Here is an 18957-nt window from a genome sequence, read left to right on the forward strand (position 1 = left end):
TTGACGGCAGCCCTTCTTCGGGGGCTGTTTGCCATTTGCTCTCACAGGGCAGATTGAGCCTGCAGAACCAGAACCCCAGGAGGCTCTGGTGGGAAGGGGATTTCAGAATCCGACAGACACCTGGGTTCATATTGGGCTCCACTTGTAACTCTCTGGGTGACCTAGGACGTGTGTCCAAATCTCTGCTCCCTTGTCTAATCCACCAGAATAATTGACACCCCAGGTCTCTGGAGAAAACAGGACTCTGCTGGCCGAGGTCAGCTCGAGAGGGTGGGGAGGACCCCTTACGGAGGGTGGGCAGTATGAAGGAGCCCCACAGGGCCTGCCCATACACCCGAATCTAAGCACAGGCCTGGAGGAGCGAGGGGAGGGTTAGCCCAGGAGAACAGGACTGTAGAGCAGGGGCTGCTCAGGGCAGCCAGTCGTCGTGGGCCACAGCTACGCCGTGGTCAGGCTCCAAAGCAGGAGAGGGCAGAGAAAAAACTCCCTGGCCTCTCTCTGCTCTTCCTTCTTCTCCTGCTCATGCCTCCCAACCAGAAACCATCTGGCAAGGGGGCCCGGGAGCTCCAGGCCATGGGGTGGGCAGACGTGGATGGGGAGAGCGTGGATGGGGAGAACAGGGGTAGGGGTAGAAAATTCGACCTATCCAGCGCATTAACCTTATGTAGTCTTGTGATAAGAACCAAAAATGATGTATGTGAAATACTTAGCATGTAGCCTAATGCGCAGTAGGATCTCCATTTCTCATTATTCCCGTTCCAGGTAGGGTCTTTAATGCAGCTTATGTCTTGCTTTATCTTCACACAAAGAGCCCCTGAAAACCCCGTAGGTGCCCGGTGCACACTCTGACTTGTGGAAATAGGAGCATTAAGATGACACCGAGACTGCCCTCGGGGGGAGGAGACATGGACATCGATGCCCACGAGACAAGAAGATAGAAAGTGACAGGAGTCACCGAAGTGACTCTGCTTCCCAGCAGCAAGCTCCTCTAAGTCTGGAACCACAGCTTCTGGTCCTCTTGCTTTCATCTGAATACTTTGAAAAGCTTTTTCTTTTTCCCATAAGAGTCTAATTAGAATACAGGCATATAGTAGAAAACCCAGAACTTTCAGGGACGTGTAAAGAAGCATAAAAAATTACCCCTCTCTCCTCCCCGAAGATAAGCACTGTTACGTGTTTATGAATCCCCCTCCTGTGCACTCGGCTTCATAAAGTTGGACTCATGTTAGATATGCAATTTTGTGTCCTGGTTGTTGTTTGGGGTTTTATTTTTCCACTTCTTTCATAAAGATTGAAATTGCTCCAAAAATATCTTTTAATGACTTCATAAGAGTAAATCACATGGTAGGGAATACGAACTCGGAATCAGCAGACTAAAGTCTAATTGCAGTTTCCCCAGTTCTTAGCTGCATGACAATGGACAAGTTATTTAACTTTCCCCAGCATCAGCTTCTGCATTTGTGAAATGATGCAGGGCGAGGATGAAGTGGGCGTCCTACAAAATTGTTGTAAAGAGAAATGAGATAATATGTGACACGGTTAGCTCAGTGTCTGGGACACGGTAAAAAGCTAAATGGCGGTTCTTATAATTGTCCTGATTAGTCCATAGTCATTCTTCAACTGGTGACTATCTCAGGTGTTTCTGATTTATTTTCAGTTAAACAATTCTGTTATGACACTTTTGAACTGAAATCTCTTTCCATACTTCAACTTTTTCCTTAGGGTGTATAAACCTATGGTCCCAGGCATAAACACTTAAAAGTTCAAGTTCATTCGTTTCGGAATGAGGTGGGGTAATTTCGAGAAGAGCCGCATAGCTGGTAGGTGCGATGATGCAGGCAAGTCAAGGCCACTTTAGGAGCATAGCTATAGGCCCAGGCTAAGAGACAGACTCTGCGATGTGCTTGAACAAGTCCCTTCCCTCCTTGGGTGCCAGCTTTCTTATTTATTGAACAGGGATGATGACAATACCCACCCCTTAGCATTGTTGTGGTGAGTGAATGAGAGGATGTAGTGGAAAATGTTGAACAATACCTGTGTAATAGTAAGCGATTTGCTTTTATGAATTAAATATAGACTGTATTTAGGTAAAGAAGAGTAGAAGAAGTTACCCTCTCCTAAAAAACCCAGTAGAAGGACATTCGGAACATTTGACAAGATAGAAACATTTTAGGCCCAAGTGCTAGAACTAGAGTTATCTTATTTCCATCCGGAAATGTGCATGTTGAACCCCACAGAGCATAGGGCCCAGAAGCTGCCCCCGAACATAGAGATGCGGTCATTAGGGCACACGCTTCTTAACTAGAGCTCTGGCCACCCCAAAACTGACCCCATCGACCAGAGGCAAAAGTGAAAAATGGCAACACGTTCCCTTGCCTTTATCAGGCACCTCAAAGCGATAATATCTTTCAATTTATGAAAGGAGACTCTTGCCCAATACATGGAATTGTCCAACGGGATTGCATCCAGAAAGGGGTGAGAATGCTAGCTACACCATATTTCTATACTGTCTTCTGTTAGATTATACTTATTACTATATCATAGACACACCAGACATCCTCTGTAAACATTTAGTAAATACAGAGAAGGGAAAAGAAAAAAACAAACCAAAGCATTTATAATCCCCTCGCCCAGGAACAAAAAAAAAAGTTGGTATCTTTTATCTAGACTTTGCTCTCTGCATTTCAGATGTTAAAAATATGAAGTTTTTAATTTTAAAAATCCTCTTTAAATTCTCTTTCTCTCTCCCTCTCCCCCTCCACCTTCTCTCCTTAGTGTATCATTACCAGTTCAAGATCCAGTTCATCAACCAACTTGAGAAACCAGTAGAACCAACTTTTACCATGACACTCCTTGGAACAAAAGAGGAAAACCAGAAAATTACCATCACTCTGTGAGTATAAGATGCAACCCTATCTGTGGTGATGACGTGCTACTTCTTCTCACAGGGTCTAAATTGGACCCCCTACTTTGCAAGGGCCAGGCCAGACACAGCTTACTCTTCTCAGCCCCAAACACCTGTCAGACGGGATGTCCGCCCCAGGCCCAGTGCCTTCTCATCCCTCCTCAGCCTCACCCTGCCCCGCACGTTGCTTTATGGTGAGATTATCTGGGTTTATGATGGGTTAACTGTGATGTGAGCTGAGCAGAGAGGGAAGCCAGAGGTGGCAAATTCCCACCACAGTGTGGGAAGAAGAGGCAGGCAGGGAGGAGTAGTAAGGGCTGAAGCAGGTGTCCACAGGACAGCTCTGAGCTCCTTTCTAGTGAGTTCTGAACATCGTAACCCAGAAATAAAACTGGTTTCAACTTGGCACAAGTCTCCCATCTTGGCCAGCCTGCACTGGCAGCCCTGCCCATCTATCCTCTGCCCTGCTACACACCTGCCCAAACGTGAGCCGGGGCCTTATGCCCCCCTTGAGGATTCCCCATCTTCACTGACCAGCAAAAGGCTTTTTCTCAGCATCTCGACCCTCACCGCGGGCTCTTCCTTGGAAGTGACACTAGCCCTCCACCCGCCCCAGGGACAGTCCTCAACCTCCAGAAGATCTCCCCCAGCTTTGGATTTATGATCATCACACAGATTCTGTCATGCGACAAGTATTAATCAGCACTCTACCTCAGAGGTAGAGGGGACCCTAGCCCTAGGGTGCTCATAGCCTCACAGGGTGGATGGATCCCTAAACAATTCTTTACAACCTTCTACAGGAAGAGCTCTGATGAACCATGCAGAGGAACCCTCCATCCACCTGTCTCACCCTAAATCCAGTGTTACCTTTGCACAGTCCCAGACCTCTCCAGAGCAATAAATTGCTCAGTCCGTGCTGGGACATGATAATGTCTTGGAGACTAGTGAGTAAACCTGCTAATGGTACCTGAGAATCTGCATTTAAATCGTGTTCCAAATTGGTGCATCCCTTAACATGTGGTTTTCTATTACTGTTATACTTTGTCGTTTCCATTTATATGGGGAGAAAAAAGCATGAGTGGGGAGAGATGAGAGTGGGGTGCGGCTCTACTGTGCTAATCAAACCTCCAGGGAGCTGAACTGCCCAGAGGTCATTGCCAAAGCCCCACTGTCTTCTCAGGGGCAGTTTTCCTGATTTGTTAATGTTGAAGCGAGGAAGCCTGAGCTAAACAGAATTACCAGAATCATTATGGCAAAACTCTCAGAATCCTTTAAATATGCAAACCCAGAAAGACGTGGTTTCCCCTATATTAATAGTCTGTCCCACACCAGTTTGGGAAATGCAGCAGAAAAGACCTTCCCAAGTCATCGGGCAAACCCAACACAGCCTAAATGTGCCCAACATGTCTTTGCTGTCACAAATAAACTAGGTCTGATTTCCTTTGTATCTTCAAGGGATGAAGAAATTACTAGTAATAAAACCTATTCCTTTCTTATCACACTGGATTTGGATATTGGTGAGCTGGTCATGATCAAGTTCAAGTGGGAAAATGGCTCAGTATGGACCAATGTCTGGAACACGGTCCAAACCATCATCCCATGGAGCAGGGGGCCCCTCTACTCAGGCCTTGTTGTAAACACCATCAAAGTCAAAGCAGGAGAAACCCAACAACGGTGAGTACTGACTCATCCTCCCCCGACACCGATCAGGCATCTCCGTGGGCCGGCACCTCCACAATTAACACCTGCATTTATATCATAAAGTGGGCACTATCGTGTCCTAATGATGGCAAACAGATGCTCAAGCAGGTGGAATGACCATCCCAAGTTCACACAGCCACAGATGGAAGGACCAGGACTGGCGCCCAGTCTCATGACCCCCCAGTCTAACCTCTTCCCCCTGCCTGCGGTTCAGGGCTACCTACCTTGGAGTTTGAGAACCGCCCCATTGGCCCAGGGCTTTTCAAACTCCAGCACGCAGGTGAATCCCCAGGAGATGTTTGTTGGTGCTGCAGTCCAAGGACTGCACTTTGAGGGACAAGGACCAAGATGTGACATTTCTTTTTTATTACCCAGAGAAATGCTTTTAACAGATCACAATCTCAAAACCGCATTCTGCGATGGCACCTTTCAAATCCTCGAGTGCCAAAGAGTCACTGGGGAGCTTATTAAAGACATAGGATTCCTGAAACCACCTGCAGAGCTTCTGACTCCCAGTGATTTGTGAGGGGACCCAGGACACACATTTGCTAATAAAAGCCCTAAGAAATTCTGGTGTGAGCCAATGGAGTAGCCTTAAAAAGCTCTGCTCTGTGTGATTTAACAGCTCCTTTGGCCCCAAAGTCCCCAGGGGACACTACAGGGTTGGGGACAGAGTCGGACACAAAAGAAAGAGAGGGTGGTCCAGCTGCCCCTTCAGTCCTGTCAGCAGAGCAAAGGGATGCCCAACACATTTTGCCATGGCAACTAGGCTTTTCTATAGTTCCACAGTTCTCCATGAAAGGAGAAATCTGTCCTTCCCCAGAGCCTTCCTCCTCCTTCTTCCCTTGTATTCAGGGAACTTGTCTCTCCTCTTCCACCTTCCTTTGTTGGGAAGCCCATCTCTCTCTTTGGCTTGTCCCCAGTAGAGACGGAAAGCAGCAAGCCTCTCCCCTCTGAACCACACTCCTCCCTGGAGTGTGGAGCCCTGAAGCACGGGCTCCAGGGCCGGGAGCAGGCCCACGGCAGATTTATGCCCCCGGCTCCCCGATCAACAGCGCTCTGAGATTTTATCTCCCTGGGATACAAAATCCTGGCAATTACTAAGAGCGTACTCTGCAGCCTGCCAACAGATTTCTCCACATGATCAATTTGAGAAAATTAAACTGCTTCTCTCTTCTACACTTAGCTATTCTTGCATGACTTTCTGGCCCTTTCGAAGAGCTCTCCTTCTGAAAGCCAGCCCTCCCCACATTCTCTCAGCTAGAGGGTAATTCCTCAGTTCCAGTGGCTGTTCATCATGACAATTCTCTGTGACTTGACCTGAAAGGCTGTAGAAAACACACTACAACCTTCTCACGGGCGCTTACCCATGTGGTTCTGAAGAAGGAAAGAGCAGAGGGAAGGGAATGGTGCTTCCAGAGCTCCCACTGCACGGTGGCCATGGAACTGGGTCTAGAATGTTCATCTCCGGTAGCCTTCGCAATGATGCTCTGAAATGGGTAGTCTTGGCTCTACAGATTAGGAAACTGGGGCTCACGCAAATTATACAACTTGAGGGGCATTGCTGACAACTGTCCAAGCCCAGATCTGACTCAGGATTTGTCTGATTCATTGCCTATTTACTGCCCATGCAGTGTTTCCAACAGTTCCTTCCTCCATTAATCTTGGCCCCATGAATCTGACTCTCCTTAGTCTAAACCAGCAGAGTTGCAATGCTGGATATTAATATATATGCACATCAAACCCTTACTCAGAGCTAAAGGAGGGACACACTGAGAAAAGAGGAGGGATTGTGGGACCTATATTTTTTTAAGTTGCAAGTACTCAGTGGCTCCTGTGGGTCTTCACAGCATGAAGTACCATTGGGGGATACCAAAAAAAAAAAAATCTGAGTGTGGCCCTTGGCATAAACAAAATTCAGGACCTAATTTTCCTAATGGAAAATCAGATGCATTAATTTTACTAATAACAGCTCCATCCCAGTGCTTCTCAAACCTTAACATGCACAGGGATCATCTGGGAATCACGTTAAAATGCAATTAAAATGTAGGTTGGGGTCGGGGGGCTGACGTTCTGCACCCCTAACAAACTCCCAGGTGCTGCTGCTGGCACTCAAGTTGGGCCAAATTGTTCACGTGGCATAAGTGAAGGTCTAGTATTGCATGAGCTAGGAAGCCTGAAGAAAGACATCAGTTCAGCGGTGCTGTGCTACATCAGGCTTTAGAGGGGGCCAGGAGCGTTTCCAGAGGGACAGGCAGCGAGCAAAGCAATACGGTAGGCGGAATTTGAGGACCTGTGTCTGCCAGTCTTAAGCTCAAACTCCACTTGCTGCTCACCACCTGTATAGCCTCAGACACTAATTGCACCTTTCAGAGACTCAGTTCTTTAGTGATAAATGGAATTTATAAATGTATCTCATAAGACTATTAACAAACTACCAATTTTTGAGTACCTCTACCAATCATAATCCCAGAGCCAGGATGCAAACATTCAACCTCATACTCTTACTCTCTCTGCTAACTACAGGGGACAAAAAATGGTTAAATAACTCACTCCGTGCCTCCACGGGAGGAATTCAATGAGAGGTGATTTTCTCTTTCAAAGGCACAAAGTCAGGGGTGAGAGGGCCTATTGTGGTTGAAGAGACAGGACAGCAAACATTGGTTCTACAGCAGGACATAAAAAGCGATCAGCTAAACGTAATGAGAAAGTGTTCAATCTCCACAGTAATCATATAAATGCAAAACAAAAATCAATGCAATTATCATTGGCCACTTATTAGTTTGGCAGGAATTAAAAAACAGACAACATCCAGAGTTGGTAAAGGTGTGGGGAAACAGGCATTCTCATACGCTGTTTGTGAGAGTGCAAATTAGGGAGCTTCTGCAGAATTTCATTCAATGACTAAGATTTGGTGAGCACCTACCTTACACCAGGCACCGCTGTAGGCACCAGGTACACAGCAGTGAACAGAATAGACAAAACCCTTGGTCTCATGGAGCTTATATTATCAAAATTTTAATGTAAAAAATAACCAGTATTTTAACTCTAGGTGTCTATCCTGGAGAAATACTCAAAATATCCACCAAAGGTAAACATGTACAAAAATGTTTGTTGAAGTACTATCTGTCAATAGTAAACCATTGGGAAAACCTCAATGTCCTTAATTTTCATCAGAGGAAAATGGCTCTAATGCACTGCGGTACATCCATACAATGGAATGTAGTGCAGGAGGTGAAAAAGAATGAACCAGACTCAGGGCACCAGAGTGGCTCAGTCAGTTAACCATCTGCCTTCTGCTCAGGTCATGATCTCAGAGTCCTGGGATCAAGCTCCCATGTCATGCTTACTGCTCAGTGGGGAGTCTGCTTCTCCCTCTCCCTCTGCCTGCAACTCCCTCTGCTTATGTTCTCTCTCTGTCAAATAAATAAATGAAATCTTTTTAAAAAATGAAACAGATTTATAGGTAATGAGATGAACAAGTCTCCAGGTCCACTGATGACAATGAATAATTTCCAAAAAATATATACATTGTAATTCCACTTTTATTAAAAATTCTTTATGTTTTCATATGAACATCAGATATATGTGTAAATGCATAGAAATAGGCCTGGAGATGGAGCACCTGGGTGGCTCAGTCAGTTATGCATCTGACTTATGATTTTGGCTCAAGTCATGATCTCAGGTTGTGAGATCGAGCCCTGTGTGGAACTCTGTACCCAATGGGGAGTCTGCTTAAGATTCTCTTGCTCCCCCTCCCTCTGACCCTCCCTCTCACTCTCTCTCTCTCTAATAAATAAATAAGTCTATAGAAAGAGAGAAAAAAAGAAAAGAAAAAAGAAAAAAGGAATTGGTCTGGAGAGACATAAACCAAACCAGGAAAGTAGAGGGGAATGATATTGGTGAAAGGTGATGGCAAAAAGGATCTTTGATATTGGACTTCATTTATTTGCATTTGAATTTTTCACAACTGCATTCACAAATTATTCATACCACATTTTAAACTTTAGTTTTACTGAGATATAATTGACAAATAAAATTATGATATTTAAAGTGAACATCATTGTGATTTGATATACATGTACATGCGAAAGGATCCCCCCAATCAGGTTAACTAGCACATCCATCGCCTCACGCATATATAATTACAGTGCTACCAACTACAGTCACCCTGTTTTACAGTAGATCCTCAGACCTTATTCATCTTATAGCTGAAAGTTTGTATGCTTTTGCCAATCTCTCTATCTTCCCCTCCCCCAGGCCCTGGGAACCACTTTTCTACTTGTTTCTATGAATTTTACTTTTTTTTGGGGGGGGGGGGAGTAGCAGATTGCACATATAAGTGATATTATGCAATATTTGTCTTTCTCCAATCTGGCTTACACACTATTTTAATTTAAAAAGTCTGATTTAATGAAGACTTGACCTTAGATGCAATACAGAAAAAGAAGAGAAGAAGAGGAAGAAGAAAGAGGAGGAGGAGAAGAAGAAGAACAGAAGAAGGAGGAGGGAGAAAGGAAGGGGGAGGCGGAGGGGGAAGAGGAGGAGGGTCTGGAGGAGGGGGAGGAGGGAGTGGAGGAGGAGGAGCCACAAACAGGAATTCTTCGTAACTATTGATCATTGTCTCCTAGTAGACGCAGGCCAGCAACACCAAACAGCATCTCAGGCCAAGCTAATGAGCAGTCAAGGCAGTCTCAGGGTTGGTCTCCAAGAGAAACCCAAACACACGGTGATGTCCTCTCCAGCAGCACCCAGGCTGCACCAACAAGAGGAAGGGGTGGGCCTTAGGGGCTGAGCTCGGCAGAGGCAGAGGCCGGTGCTGCGGCCTGGGCCCAGGGCCCTCCAAGAGCAGCCCTGACAACCGGGAGCATGTCCAAAGAAGGAAAGCCGGGGAGAGCAGCCTGCCTGGTGAGGGCCTGTTGGAGGAACTGCGCATGCATCCTCGGGAGTCAGGGCAATGCAGTGAAAGGAACAATAGTTCCCCTCAAATCTTTGAAGAGCTGTAGTTGGGGAGAAAAAGAACTGCCCCGGGGACTTTCTGTTCTTAGGGAGCTGAAATCACCCCAGTGCAGGGAGCTCCAAGGAAGCAGCCTCACACTGATTGCTTTCACTGACTTGGGTTTTATTTTTCTCTGAAGTTATGAAAATATTTGTGCACCAAAGAATCTAATTTAAAAAAAAAAAGTAGCATGCACAGGAGCTCCTGGGTGGCTCAGTGGTTGAGCATCTGCCTTTAGCTCAGGGCATGATCCCAGGGTCATGGGATGGAGTCCCCCATGGGCCTCCCCACAGGGAGCCTGCTTCTCCCTCTGCCTAGGTCTCTGCCTCTCTCTGTATGTGTCTCTCATGAGTAAATAGATGGAATCTTTAAAAAAAAATAGCATGCATTACATTAATTGAGTTTTTATTTACGAAGGATGAAACATTTCCATAAGCTCCAGCTAAAAGTTAATGCCGTGTTTGCTCTATGTTTTGTATTCAGAATGGCATTTTGCTCAGAAAACATGGATGGGCAACAGCTCCCCCAAACCCAGGAGAAAACCTTTGTGAGGTGCGACATAAACTCTCAAAAATTGAAGAGGAAGATCAGATGAGCTTTCATGAAGCCCCGGCGGGAAGAATAAATGATCTGATGCCTCATCTGGAATGGTTACTTTCTTTGGAAACCCAAGTTATATAAACAATCTTGCATAAAGTTTAAACAAAGTTTAGCTTCAAGGGAGGAGTGTGTTTCACTATTCTAAACTGAACAGTTTAAAAAACTATATTATGTAACAGTATTCAAATATTGGTGTAACTAAAAATTTCCCGATTGTATCTTTGATTAAATGGTAATATATGCAAACATAAGTACCAAGAAGAGCCATTATAAATCCACTGTCCTGAGTTAAAATGTCTTTTACAATTAAGTCAAATTTCCCATATTTCTTTCCTAGTTTATTCTGATCCATTTTTTGAACCACACTGGAGAAGTACTTCTTTATGACAGAACTAATGTTTCAGTAAAATGACATTCCAATTAATCACTAGTTGTATGTCCCCAAGTATACACATGCTTTAAGACAATTCAGCTCACTACAGGAAGAAAAATTCTAATTAATAGCTGCCATCATGCAGATTATACAATTATTTCACTGAATCCAACCCATAAAAGTAGAATTCTGCTAAAACTACGAATGGCAACATGAAAGCTGGACAGTTGGTCATGTTAACAATGAAATTACTATCGCAAGAAATACAATCTTTCTCTTCTACTGATGCTTGCAACAAAAACTACTGGAAGTTTACCTCAAAGAGTAAGATGGCAAATTTCAAACTGTCCAATAAATGAAACGATGATGTTTGAACCAGCAAATTCCACTACAAAGCATATGAAGGGAACACTAGACATGGTCATGACTTGTGTACGTGTTTCAAGTAACTCAAGAAGAAGAAGAGCACATCGGGCCTACTATACAACCTGAGCTGGTAAAAAACAAATCCTAAAGAGATGCCCGCCTCTGATGCTTCTGATTTAAGACCGCCTTGCATGATTTGCTTTTTTTTCCCTTGGAAAGACCCACAAAACTAAAGACGGGGGTGGGGTAATAGGGAGGAAAAACAGCTTGGCCAATGTTGCCTCCTGTCCCGAATGCCGATCCTGCCTGCAGAAGTACCTGCCCACACTTTTGGGTCAAGTGTGTTATGTGTGTCCAGAAATGACAGTCAAATGAACATGTCCCACTATGTCTAAAATGCTAAGATTTACAATAAGATCACATTTGCATGGATTGGGCATGTTTTATCATTAACTGAACCAGAAGGAATTTAAGGCGACACTTTTTTAAAAACAACCTGAAGACACTCTTGGCTATCCGCCCTGCAGAGTCGATGCACACGTATACCAGCAAGCACAGAAAGGAAAACCCGTATCAGCCTTGGAGTCGTGACAACCAGAAATAGCCCAAATGGCCACCAGGACAACGCATAAGGGAACTGTGGTATAGTCTTACAAATGGACTCTTCACCAGAGGGGATGACCATGAACCAAGGCCACACACGCTATAGGAACAGGGCCGATTCTAGGGTGAAGATACCCAGTGAGGCGCCCAGGGTGCAAAATTTAAGGGAGTGCTCGTGGGTTTGTATGTTGGCACAAAGACACAAAAAATACATCCAGTGTAATACAAGCCAAACTAAACTATATTGTTCGAGATGAATATATACGTGATAAAACTCTAAGTTAAAGGCAGTCAAACCACTGGCACAGCAGTGGCACCGTGGGAGCTCTAGCAAGACGTTGGGGACGCGCCCTGGAGTCCCAGCTGCCAGCAAGACCGTGCTTCTCACTCTTGGGTGCTGGATGCTCGGGTGTTCATACTTATAACCATTTTTTTGAACAGTACATATGTATGTTATTCACTCACTTTGGGTATGAATGTCACATTTGGCAATACGTAAAAAAAAAAAAAAAAAAAAAAAAAAACCACCAAGAAGATAGAGGGCAGAGTTAAGACCCACATTTCTTCACTAGACTGTGAATGTATTGATGTCAGTATTAATGTCGTTTCACACAAAACATAATTATAGAAATTATTTCATGTCTAGTAGGAACACCCGAAGTGACACAACGTCATAACATTTGGGGCAGAGAACTCCATAAGCAACCAACATGACAAATGGTTAACTGGAACGTTTGAAACTCCTCTTGGCATGGGTTATTTCCACTTGGGAAGCTGTGTTCATCGACATCCCATTTGCTGAAGCACATCTCGGGAGGGAAGTCAAATAGGGAAACTGAATAATGCAGCCACATCTGTTCATTGCACATGCAAAACGCTGGCTCGTGCGCTGATTATACGCACCTCTCTCCCCAGAATGTGTATTTATGAGCCCACTCAGGAAAGATAATGCTGGCATCCTGCCTTTCAGGCGGAAGCCCGTTTGTGCTTTTACTTCTAAGAGAGCACCAGGATCGAGCCGGAGAGCGGCGATTACGCGGCAGCTGGGCTCTTGGGGGTGCGCGAAGTCAGGGAGAAGCCAACTGCTCTCCATTCATTCGCAATGCACGCGCTCTCCTCCCTTGCAAAGCTCACTGTGCCCCTGTCCACCTGGATCCGGGGGCAGAGCCGCACCCCACCCGCCGCGTGGGAGGAAAGTCAGGTGGGTGGGAGGCAGAGACAAGCCAGAGCAAGAAACACCAAGGCTCCAGCTATCTGCTAAGCGTATAGGGTACCAGGGACTGGTGCCCCGATCCCATGATGAACGGCCCCCCAGCACCCCATCCTCTCCCAGCTCTGCCTTCTGTTTCGCCTCCTCTCTCTTCCTGTCTCCCCTCAATCCCCTCCTCCCTGCCCAACTGCGTCCTGCCCTGGTCTCCAGCCAGGCCCCTTCTTCTCCCCAGTTATTTCCTAGCTCCGCCCAGCCCTTGGGGATCTTCCCTAGTGTGTCATCCCTGTTCCTGCCTCTCTGGCTCCTGGGTGTCCTTGTCCTCTCTCTACTGTTCCAGGTCGGCTCTCCCCGGGGCTGGGCCTCCTCTGCTCCCTCATTCTCTCTCTTCAGGCAACCGCAGCCACTGTGCTGGCTTTCTCGTTGACTCTGTGGGCTTTGGTGTGGGGCTCTCCCCCTGATACAACTGCCCGTGTAGCAGTGCCCCATGTCTCATAAGCCCAGAATGTTCTATGCTGTACCTCCCTACCCTCCCAAACCCATGGGTCTCCATGCCCCCTGCTCTGTGGCTCATGAATGTCCTCACCACCCCTCAACTGCTGATGCCTGACGCTGAGTATGTGTGTGTGTGTGTGTGGGGGGGGTCATTCATAATGTTTCCTCTCCTTTGGGCCCCCACGATCGAAGAATCACCAAACCCTTCAACACGTCTTCATCTCTGCACCGTGGCTGCCACCAGTCCAGCCCCTGCCACCACTCTCCTCGCTGGACGTTTGCAACAACTTCCCACCTCTTCCCACTGTATCCACTCTTCTCATCACAGCACCAGGGTGAGCTTTAAAAAACGGGGTGAGGAGGAGGTCAGATCCTATCATTGTCCTGGCGTTAAAGCCCTTCAAAGGAAAAAGTACCAGATTATGACCCCAACCTCCAAGGCCTCCAGCCAAGCTACGCTCTTCCCTCCAGTCTTCTCTGGCCCTGGTTCCCTCCACCACCATCCACCAGGTCTCAACTCAGCCTGCACATTGGAACTGCCTTGGAACCCTTAAAAACCACCCATGCGTCCACCCTAGAGATTTTCCTTTATTTAGTCTGGGCAAGGCCTAGGCATAGAGACTCCAGAGCTTTCCAGATGTTTCTAACATGCCTTGGGTTTGAGAACCAAAGTTTGAGAATGGTCGGTCCAGACACAGGGCCCCTTTCGGTTCCCTCAAAAGTGCAAAGCTCTCTCCTGCCTCTGGGCCTTCACCTGTTCTGTTGCTCACACCTCTTCCACTTCTCCCAGCTTCTTGACCGGCTTTCCTCCCAGTTTGGGTGTAACCGCATCGAGGAGAATTTAACAAGGATGATCCCACCCCCTGCAAACTTCTATCAGCTCAGCCTGTTCTACATAACTCTTTTTTTAATTTTATTTATTTATTTTTATTTATTTATGATAGTCACAGAGAGAGAGAGAGAGAGAGGCAGAGACACAGGCAGAGGGAGAAGCAGGCTCCATGCACCGGGAGCCCGACGTGGGATTCGATCCCGGGTCTCCAGGATCGCGCCCTGGGCCAAAGGCAGGCGCTAAACCGCTGTGCCACCCAGGGATCCCTGTTCTACATAACTCTTAACACCCTTACACTCTTCTGGCAAAATTGTCTGTGGCCAGGTCCTGCGGAACCATGAACAAAACGAGAAATCAGTACTACTGATCCTGTCCTTATGTAAAATTTTGATATTTTATTTATCATAGTTTTTTTTTCATTCATTTTGATCTTTGACAAATATTGCCTTAAGATATTATTTATGTTGATCACTGAGTTTCTGGAGCCCCCGCCACCTCATCCTTGTCCTGGCAATTTGTGGGACCGGTCACCCAATGTGGCACAGAGTTGCCGTCTTGCAAATACGTATTGAACTAACAAGTTGTGGGTCATCTTTTTAGAGGTACATCTAGTCTTTCCGATCAAATTGTAAACTCCACCTACCAAATCTGTTCACTACAGAGTTCACAGCTTCCTCATCCCGTTTAAAAGCACAGCCAGGCTGGTGTAGGGGGTGGCTTCCCTTCCCACCTCAAGGACACTGCCATCTTTTCCGCCCCACTAGCCTCCTCCCTGCCTGGCTTGGCCTCTGCTTCAGTCACTTCATTAAATGTCCTTGTGTTCCTTGACTGCATTTTCACTTTTCGTATAGGTCTATCACAAAAAGGGTTTTCTAGCCACTGAGGGCTCTCTTCATGCCGAATAAGTTAGAGTTGAGAATGACCCTAAAGATCATCTAGGGCACTGCTTCTCGAACTGTGCTGTGCACAAGGACCTTGTCCAGGCCATTTCTGACTCAGTCTGCCATGGAACTCGAACTCTTGCATTTCCAGCAAGCTCCCACCTGATGCCATTGCAGGTGCCACCAGGGCTGGTCCCCAGGCCACACTGGATGCAGGTCAGTGTTTTCCAACCTGTTCTGCATCAGGTTGGGACCTTGCATCACCTGGGACCTAATGAAAATACAGCTTCCCAGCTCCCTTCTGTGAAGATTCTGCTTCAGTGGGGTGAGGACTGATCCCAGAGATTTTTATTTTTACAAGTTTTCTGGGTAATTCTTCTCATCAGAACATTTGGGACAACACAGACCTCATCCAAAACCCTCCTCTGGGGGAGAAGGGGACCATCGCACCTGTGGCTGAGCACCTGCAGTGAAGGGAGGTCCCTATCCTTACACAGAGGAAATCTGGCTGCCCGTAATTTCCCTTCCTCCATTTCTTCCCTGGAAGCCCTAGAGACCAAATTGATGCCTCACAGAGCCAAGGACAGTCTGTATGAGACTGGGACCTCTTTTCTTAATTAAGATTTTATTTATTTGTTCATGAGAGACATAGGCAGAGGGAGAAGCAGGCTCCCTGCTGGGAGCCCAATGTGGGACTGGATCCCCGGACTGGGGATCATGCCTTGAGCCCAAGGCAGATGCTCAACCCCTGAGCCACCTGGGTGTCCTGAGACTGCGAGCTCTTAAGGGCAGATGCTATCATGTGCCCTTGGGTTTTGTTTATGTGGTTGTTTTAAATTTCTCATTTTTAAGATGTTAAAAAGCAAAGTGGAAGGAAAGCAGAGATGAATACAATCACGTCCCTGCAGGAACAGCCTCCCACATTATTCCTTTGAACATCCACAAACATGTGTACACACCTAGGGTTTTGATTGTTTGTTGTTTTCGCTGAAATAGAATCATAGGATATAGACCACTCAGCAATTTGCTTTTATTTTTTAGGTAATGATATATTATTTGTATCCCTGTAAGGCAGGAGATACAGATCTTTTCCTTATTTCTATATAGGTAGAATTATGTGTGCTAGAGAAGTTAGCACAATATTTTCTGACTCTTCTTGCTCAGGCCAGTGCCTTGTCCCTTGACCCATGTTGACAACTAGAGATGTAACTGAAATTTGTCTACAGTCATACACCCAACACACAGTCTACATTCTCATGGAGAAGGGAGATGTCACTCTTTTACAAAAATGTGATATCATAAATTTTTTTCAACAAATTGGTTTTCCTACGGTACCTCCTGAAATCTTCCTAGGTCCATTGATCCAGCTTTCATTATTTTTGATGACTGCATAATATTCTACATCATAGTACTGTCTTTACGTATTCAATTAGTCTTATACCAACGTGTCTTCACTTTGCTTCCACCTTTTTGACACCCTGAAAAATGCTGCATTTAACAGCATCATATCCTCCATCTACCTATTTAAGGGGAAATATTTCTTCTATCAGTGGAACTGCTAGATCAAATGATCTTTATTAAATTTAAGAGATGTTGCCATGTTACTCTCCCAAAGCAAGAATTTGCAGCTCCACCAACAATGTATGAGTACCTATTCTCTCCCCACCTCCTTCTAAGCAGAGATATTTACTGTTTATTTTCATTTTTGCCAGTCCAATAAGTATAAATGATGATCTCATTGTTACTTTATTTTATATTTCCCTACCTGCTCCTGAATTTAAGAATCCTTCCAGATGTTTATTGAATTTGCTTTCCTGTGAATTAAATGTTTAAATCTCCTTTGGTATTAGAATGCTTTTCTTTTTCTCATCAGTTTGTAAAAACTACATGTTTTATGAAATATGTTAACTCTTTATCGTTCAGCTTCTTTGCAAATATTTTTCCAAACCTATTGATTTTATAGTATTCTTTGCTATACTGTAGTTGAAATTTTTGTTTAGGTCAGAAAAGTTTAACATTTCTTTTATAACATGGATTCAATTCCCCCCGAATCACTGCTAATGTTCTAATTGGGAGTCATGAAATATAGAAATTAACACAAGGAAAGTTGAACATTTTGTTATATGAGGTCTTCTCATTCAGGAACATTGTATGTTTTCCATTTGTTCAAGTCTTTTTAAAAAAAAAAAGATTTATTTATTTATTTATTTATTTATTTATTTATTTATTTGAGAGAGAAAGAGCAGGGGAGAGGGGCAGATAGAAAGGGAGAGAGAATCCCAAGCAGACTCCATGCTTAGTTCAGAGCCTGACATGGGACTTGGTCCCACAACACTCAGATCACGATCTGAGCCAAAACAAAGAGTCAGACACTCAACCAACTGTGTCACCCAGGTATCTCTCAAACCTTATTTCATACCCTTCAACAAGTTTTTATTTATCCCTAAGAATTTTAATTTTTGTCATTATTAAGAATAGAATTTTTCTTTTTAAAAAAGATTTATTTATTTATTCATGAGAGACACAGAGAGAGGCAGAGACATAGGCAGAAGGATAAGCAGGCTGAGCCCGATGTGGGACTCGATCCCAGATCCTGGGATCACGCCCTGAGTTCGAGGCAGACGCTCAACCGCTGAGCTACCCAGGCGTCCTGAGAATAGAATTTTTCATTCCATTTCTATTTAATGGTGGTTATTACTATATAGAATGGCTTTGGGTTTTGTTTATATATTCTTTGTCTAGTTTATCAAACTATCTTACTAACTCTATCTGTTTTTTTTCTTACCAGAATCTCATGGTATACAATCGCTTCATCACCAAAAAGACAATATATATTGATTGCTTATTTTTTTCTCACTTTAGTGGGTTTGCCAGAAGTTCCAAGACAATGCTAACTAAGAATGCTAATAGTGGACACTACTGTTTCATTATTGATATTCATTAATAGCTTTAATGTTCTGCCTTTATAATACATTTATTTTGTTTTGGCAAGTAAACTTTATTGTAGTCTATTTTTATTAGAAATGGCTGTTGAAATTTAGGAAATACCTTAGTAATATAAAGATTTTCATCTTTAGTTTATTCATAGAATAAATTATGCTCACAAATTTCCTGATACTGGCTCACACTTGCATTCCTGGATTAAACCCTCCTTGGTTACAATGCATTTTATCATTACATTGCTGGACTTGACTTGCTAAAATTTTATTTAGAATATTGCCTTTGTTGAGGAGCTCGGGTGGCACAGTCAGTTAGGCATCCAATTCTTGGTTTCAGCTCAGGCCATGATCAGGGTCGTGGGATCAAGCCCCATTGTTAGGCTCTGTGCTCAGCATGGAGTCTGCTTAAGACTCTCTCTCTCTCCCCCTCCTGGCCCCCACACCATTTCTCTCTTTAAAATAAATAAATACATATTTTTAAAAAAGAATTTTGCCTTTGTTTTCATAAGTGAAACTGATCTACATTTTGTCTTAGTGCTATCATTTTCATGCTTTGATATTCCACAGCTTTAATATACGGCTTTGAATAGTTCAGATAAGATTGTGATGATCTTTTTATTTTTTTTTAATTAGAGAAAAACTCAGCTGTGAAACCATCTGGTCCCTGTGCTTTTGCATGTAATATTCTTAGGTTTTCAGCTTTTACTTGTTTATTGCATATAACATTTATTAAAATTATTTTTGTGAAATGCCTTCAAGCAAGAGTACAAAGTTATATATGATCACGATCATGAGTGTAACATTAAAATACAGGAAAGAGTCCCAAACTAAACTCTGAAATTCAAATAATTCTGCCTGAAGTAACTGAGTAAATGCATACGTTTTTCATAGAAAAATAAGATTAAGTCACAGGAATGCTATGTAGTGCTCTGTCCAACATTAAATTTAGATATAATCCACCAAAGGAAAAAAAGGAGGGGGGTGACCAATAGAGTATAAAGTTAAATTAGTTAACTGTAAAGAGAAACTATGCTAGAGAATGATAATATTCCTCCC

The 18957-nt window shown here is 44.4% G+C and overlaps 1 protein-coding gene across 2 annotated transcripts in view; it reads left to right on the forward strand.

The window, feature by feature from the left end:
* LIPC (lipase C, hepatic type) overlaps window positions 1-18211 on the forward strand; it is a 159752-nt gene extending 141541 nt beyond the window's left edge. The window contains exons 8-10 of one of the 2 annotated variants that reach the window (XM_072808822.1): window positions 2776-2893; window positions 4361-4579; window positions 17751-18211. In XM_072808822.1, coding sequence (XP_072664923.1) covers window positions 2776-2893; window positions 4361-4579; window positions 17751-17856 — 443 coding nt within the window. In that variant the 3' untranslated portion in view covers window positions 17857-18211. Of the gene's footprint in view, window positions 1-2775; window positions 2894-4360; window positions 4580-10088; window positions 10457-17750 lie in introns of those variants that run through there. The other variant, XM_072808821.1, reaches the window with a different exon arrangement.
* The last annotated feature ends 746 nt before the right edge of the window (window positions 18212-18957 follow it).

This window comes from Canis lupus, chromosome 32 (genome assembly GCF_048164855.1).
Source record: "Canis lupus baileyi chromosome 32, mCanLup2.hap1, whole genome shotgun sequence".
Taxonomy (NCBI): domain Eukaryota; kingdom Metazoa; phylum Chordata; class Mammalia; order Carnivora; family Canidae; genus Canis; species Canis lupus.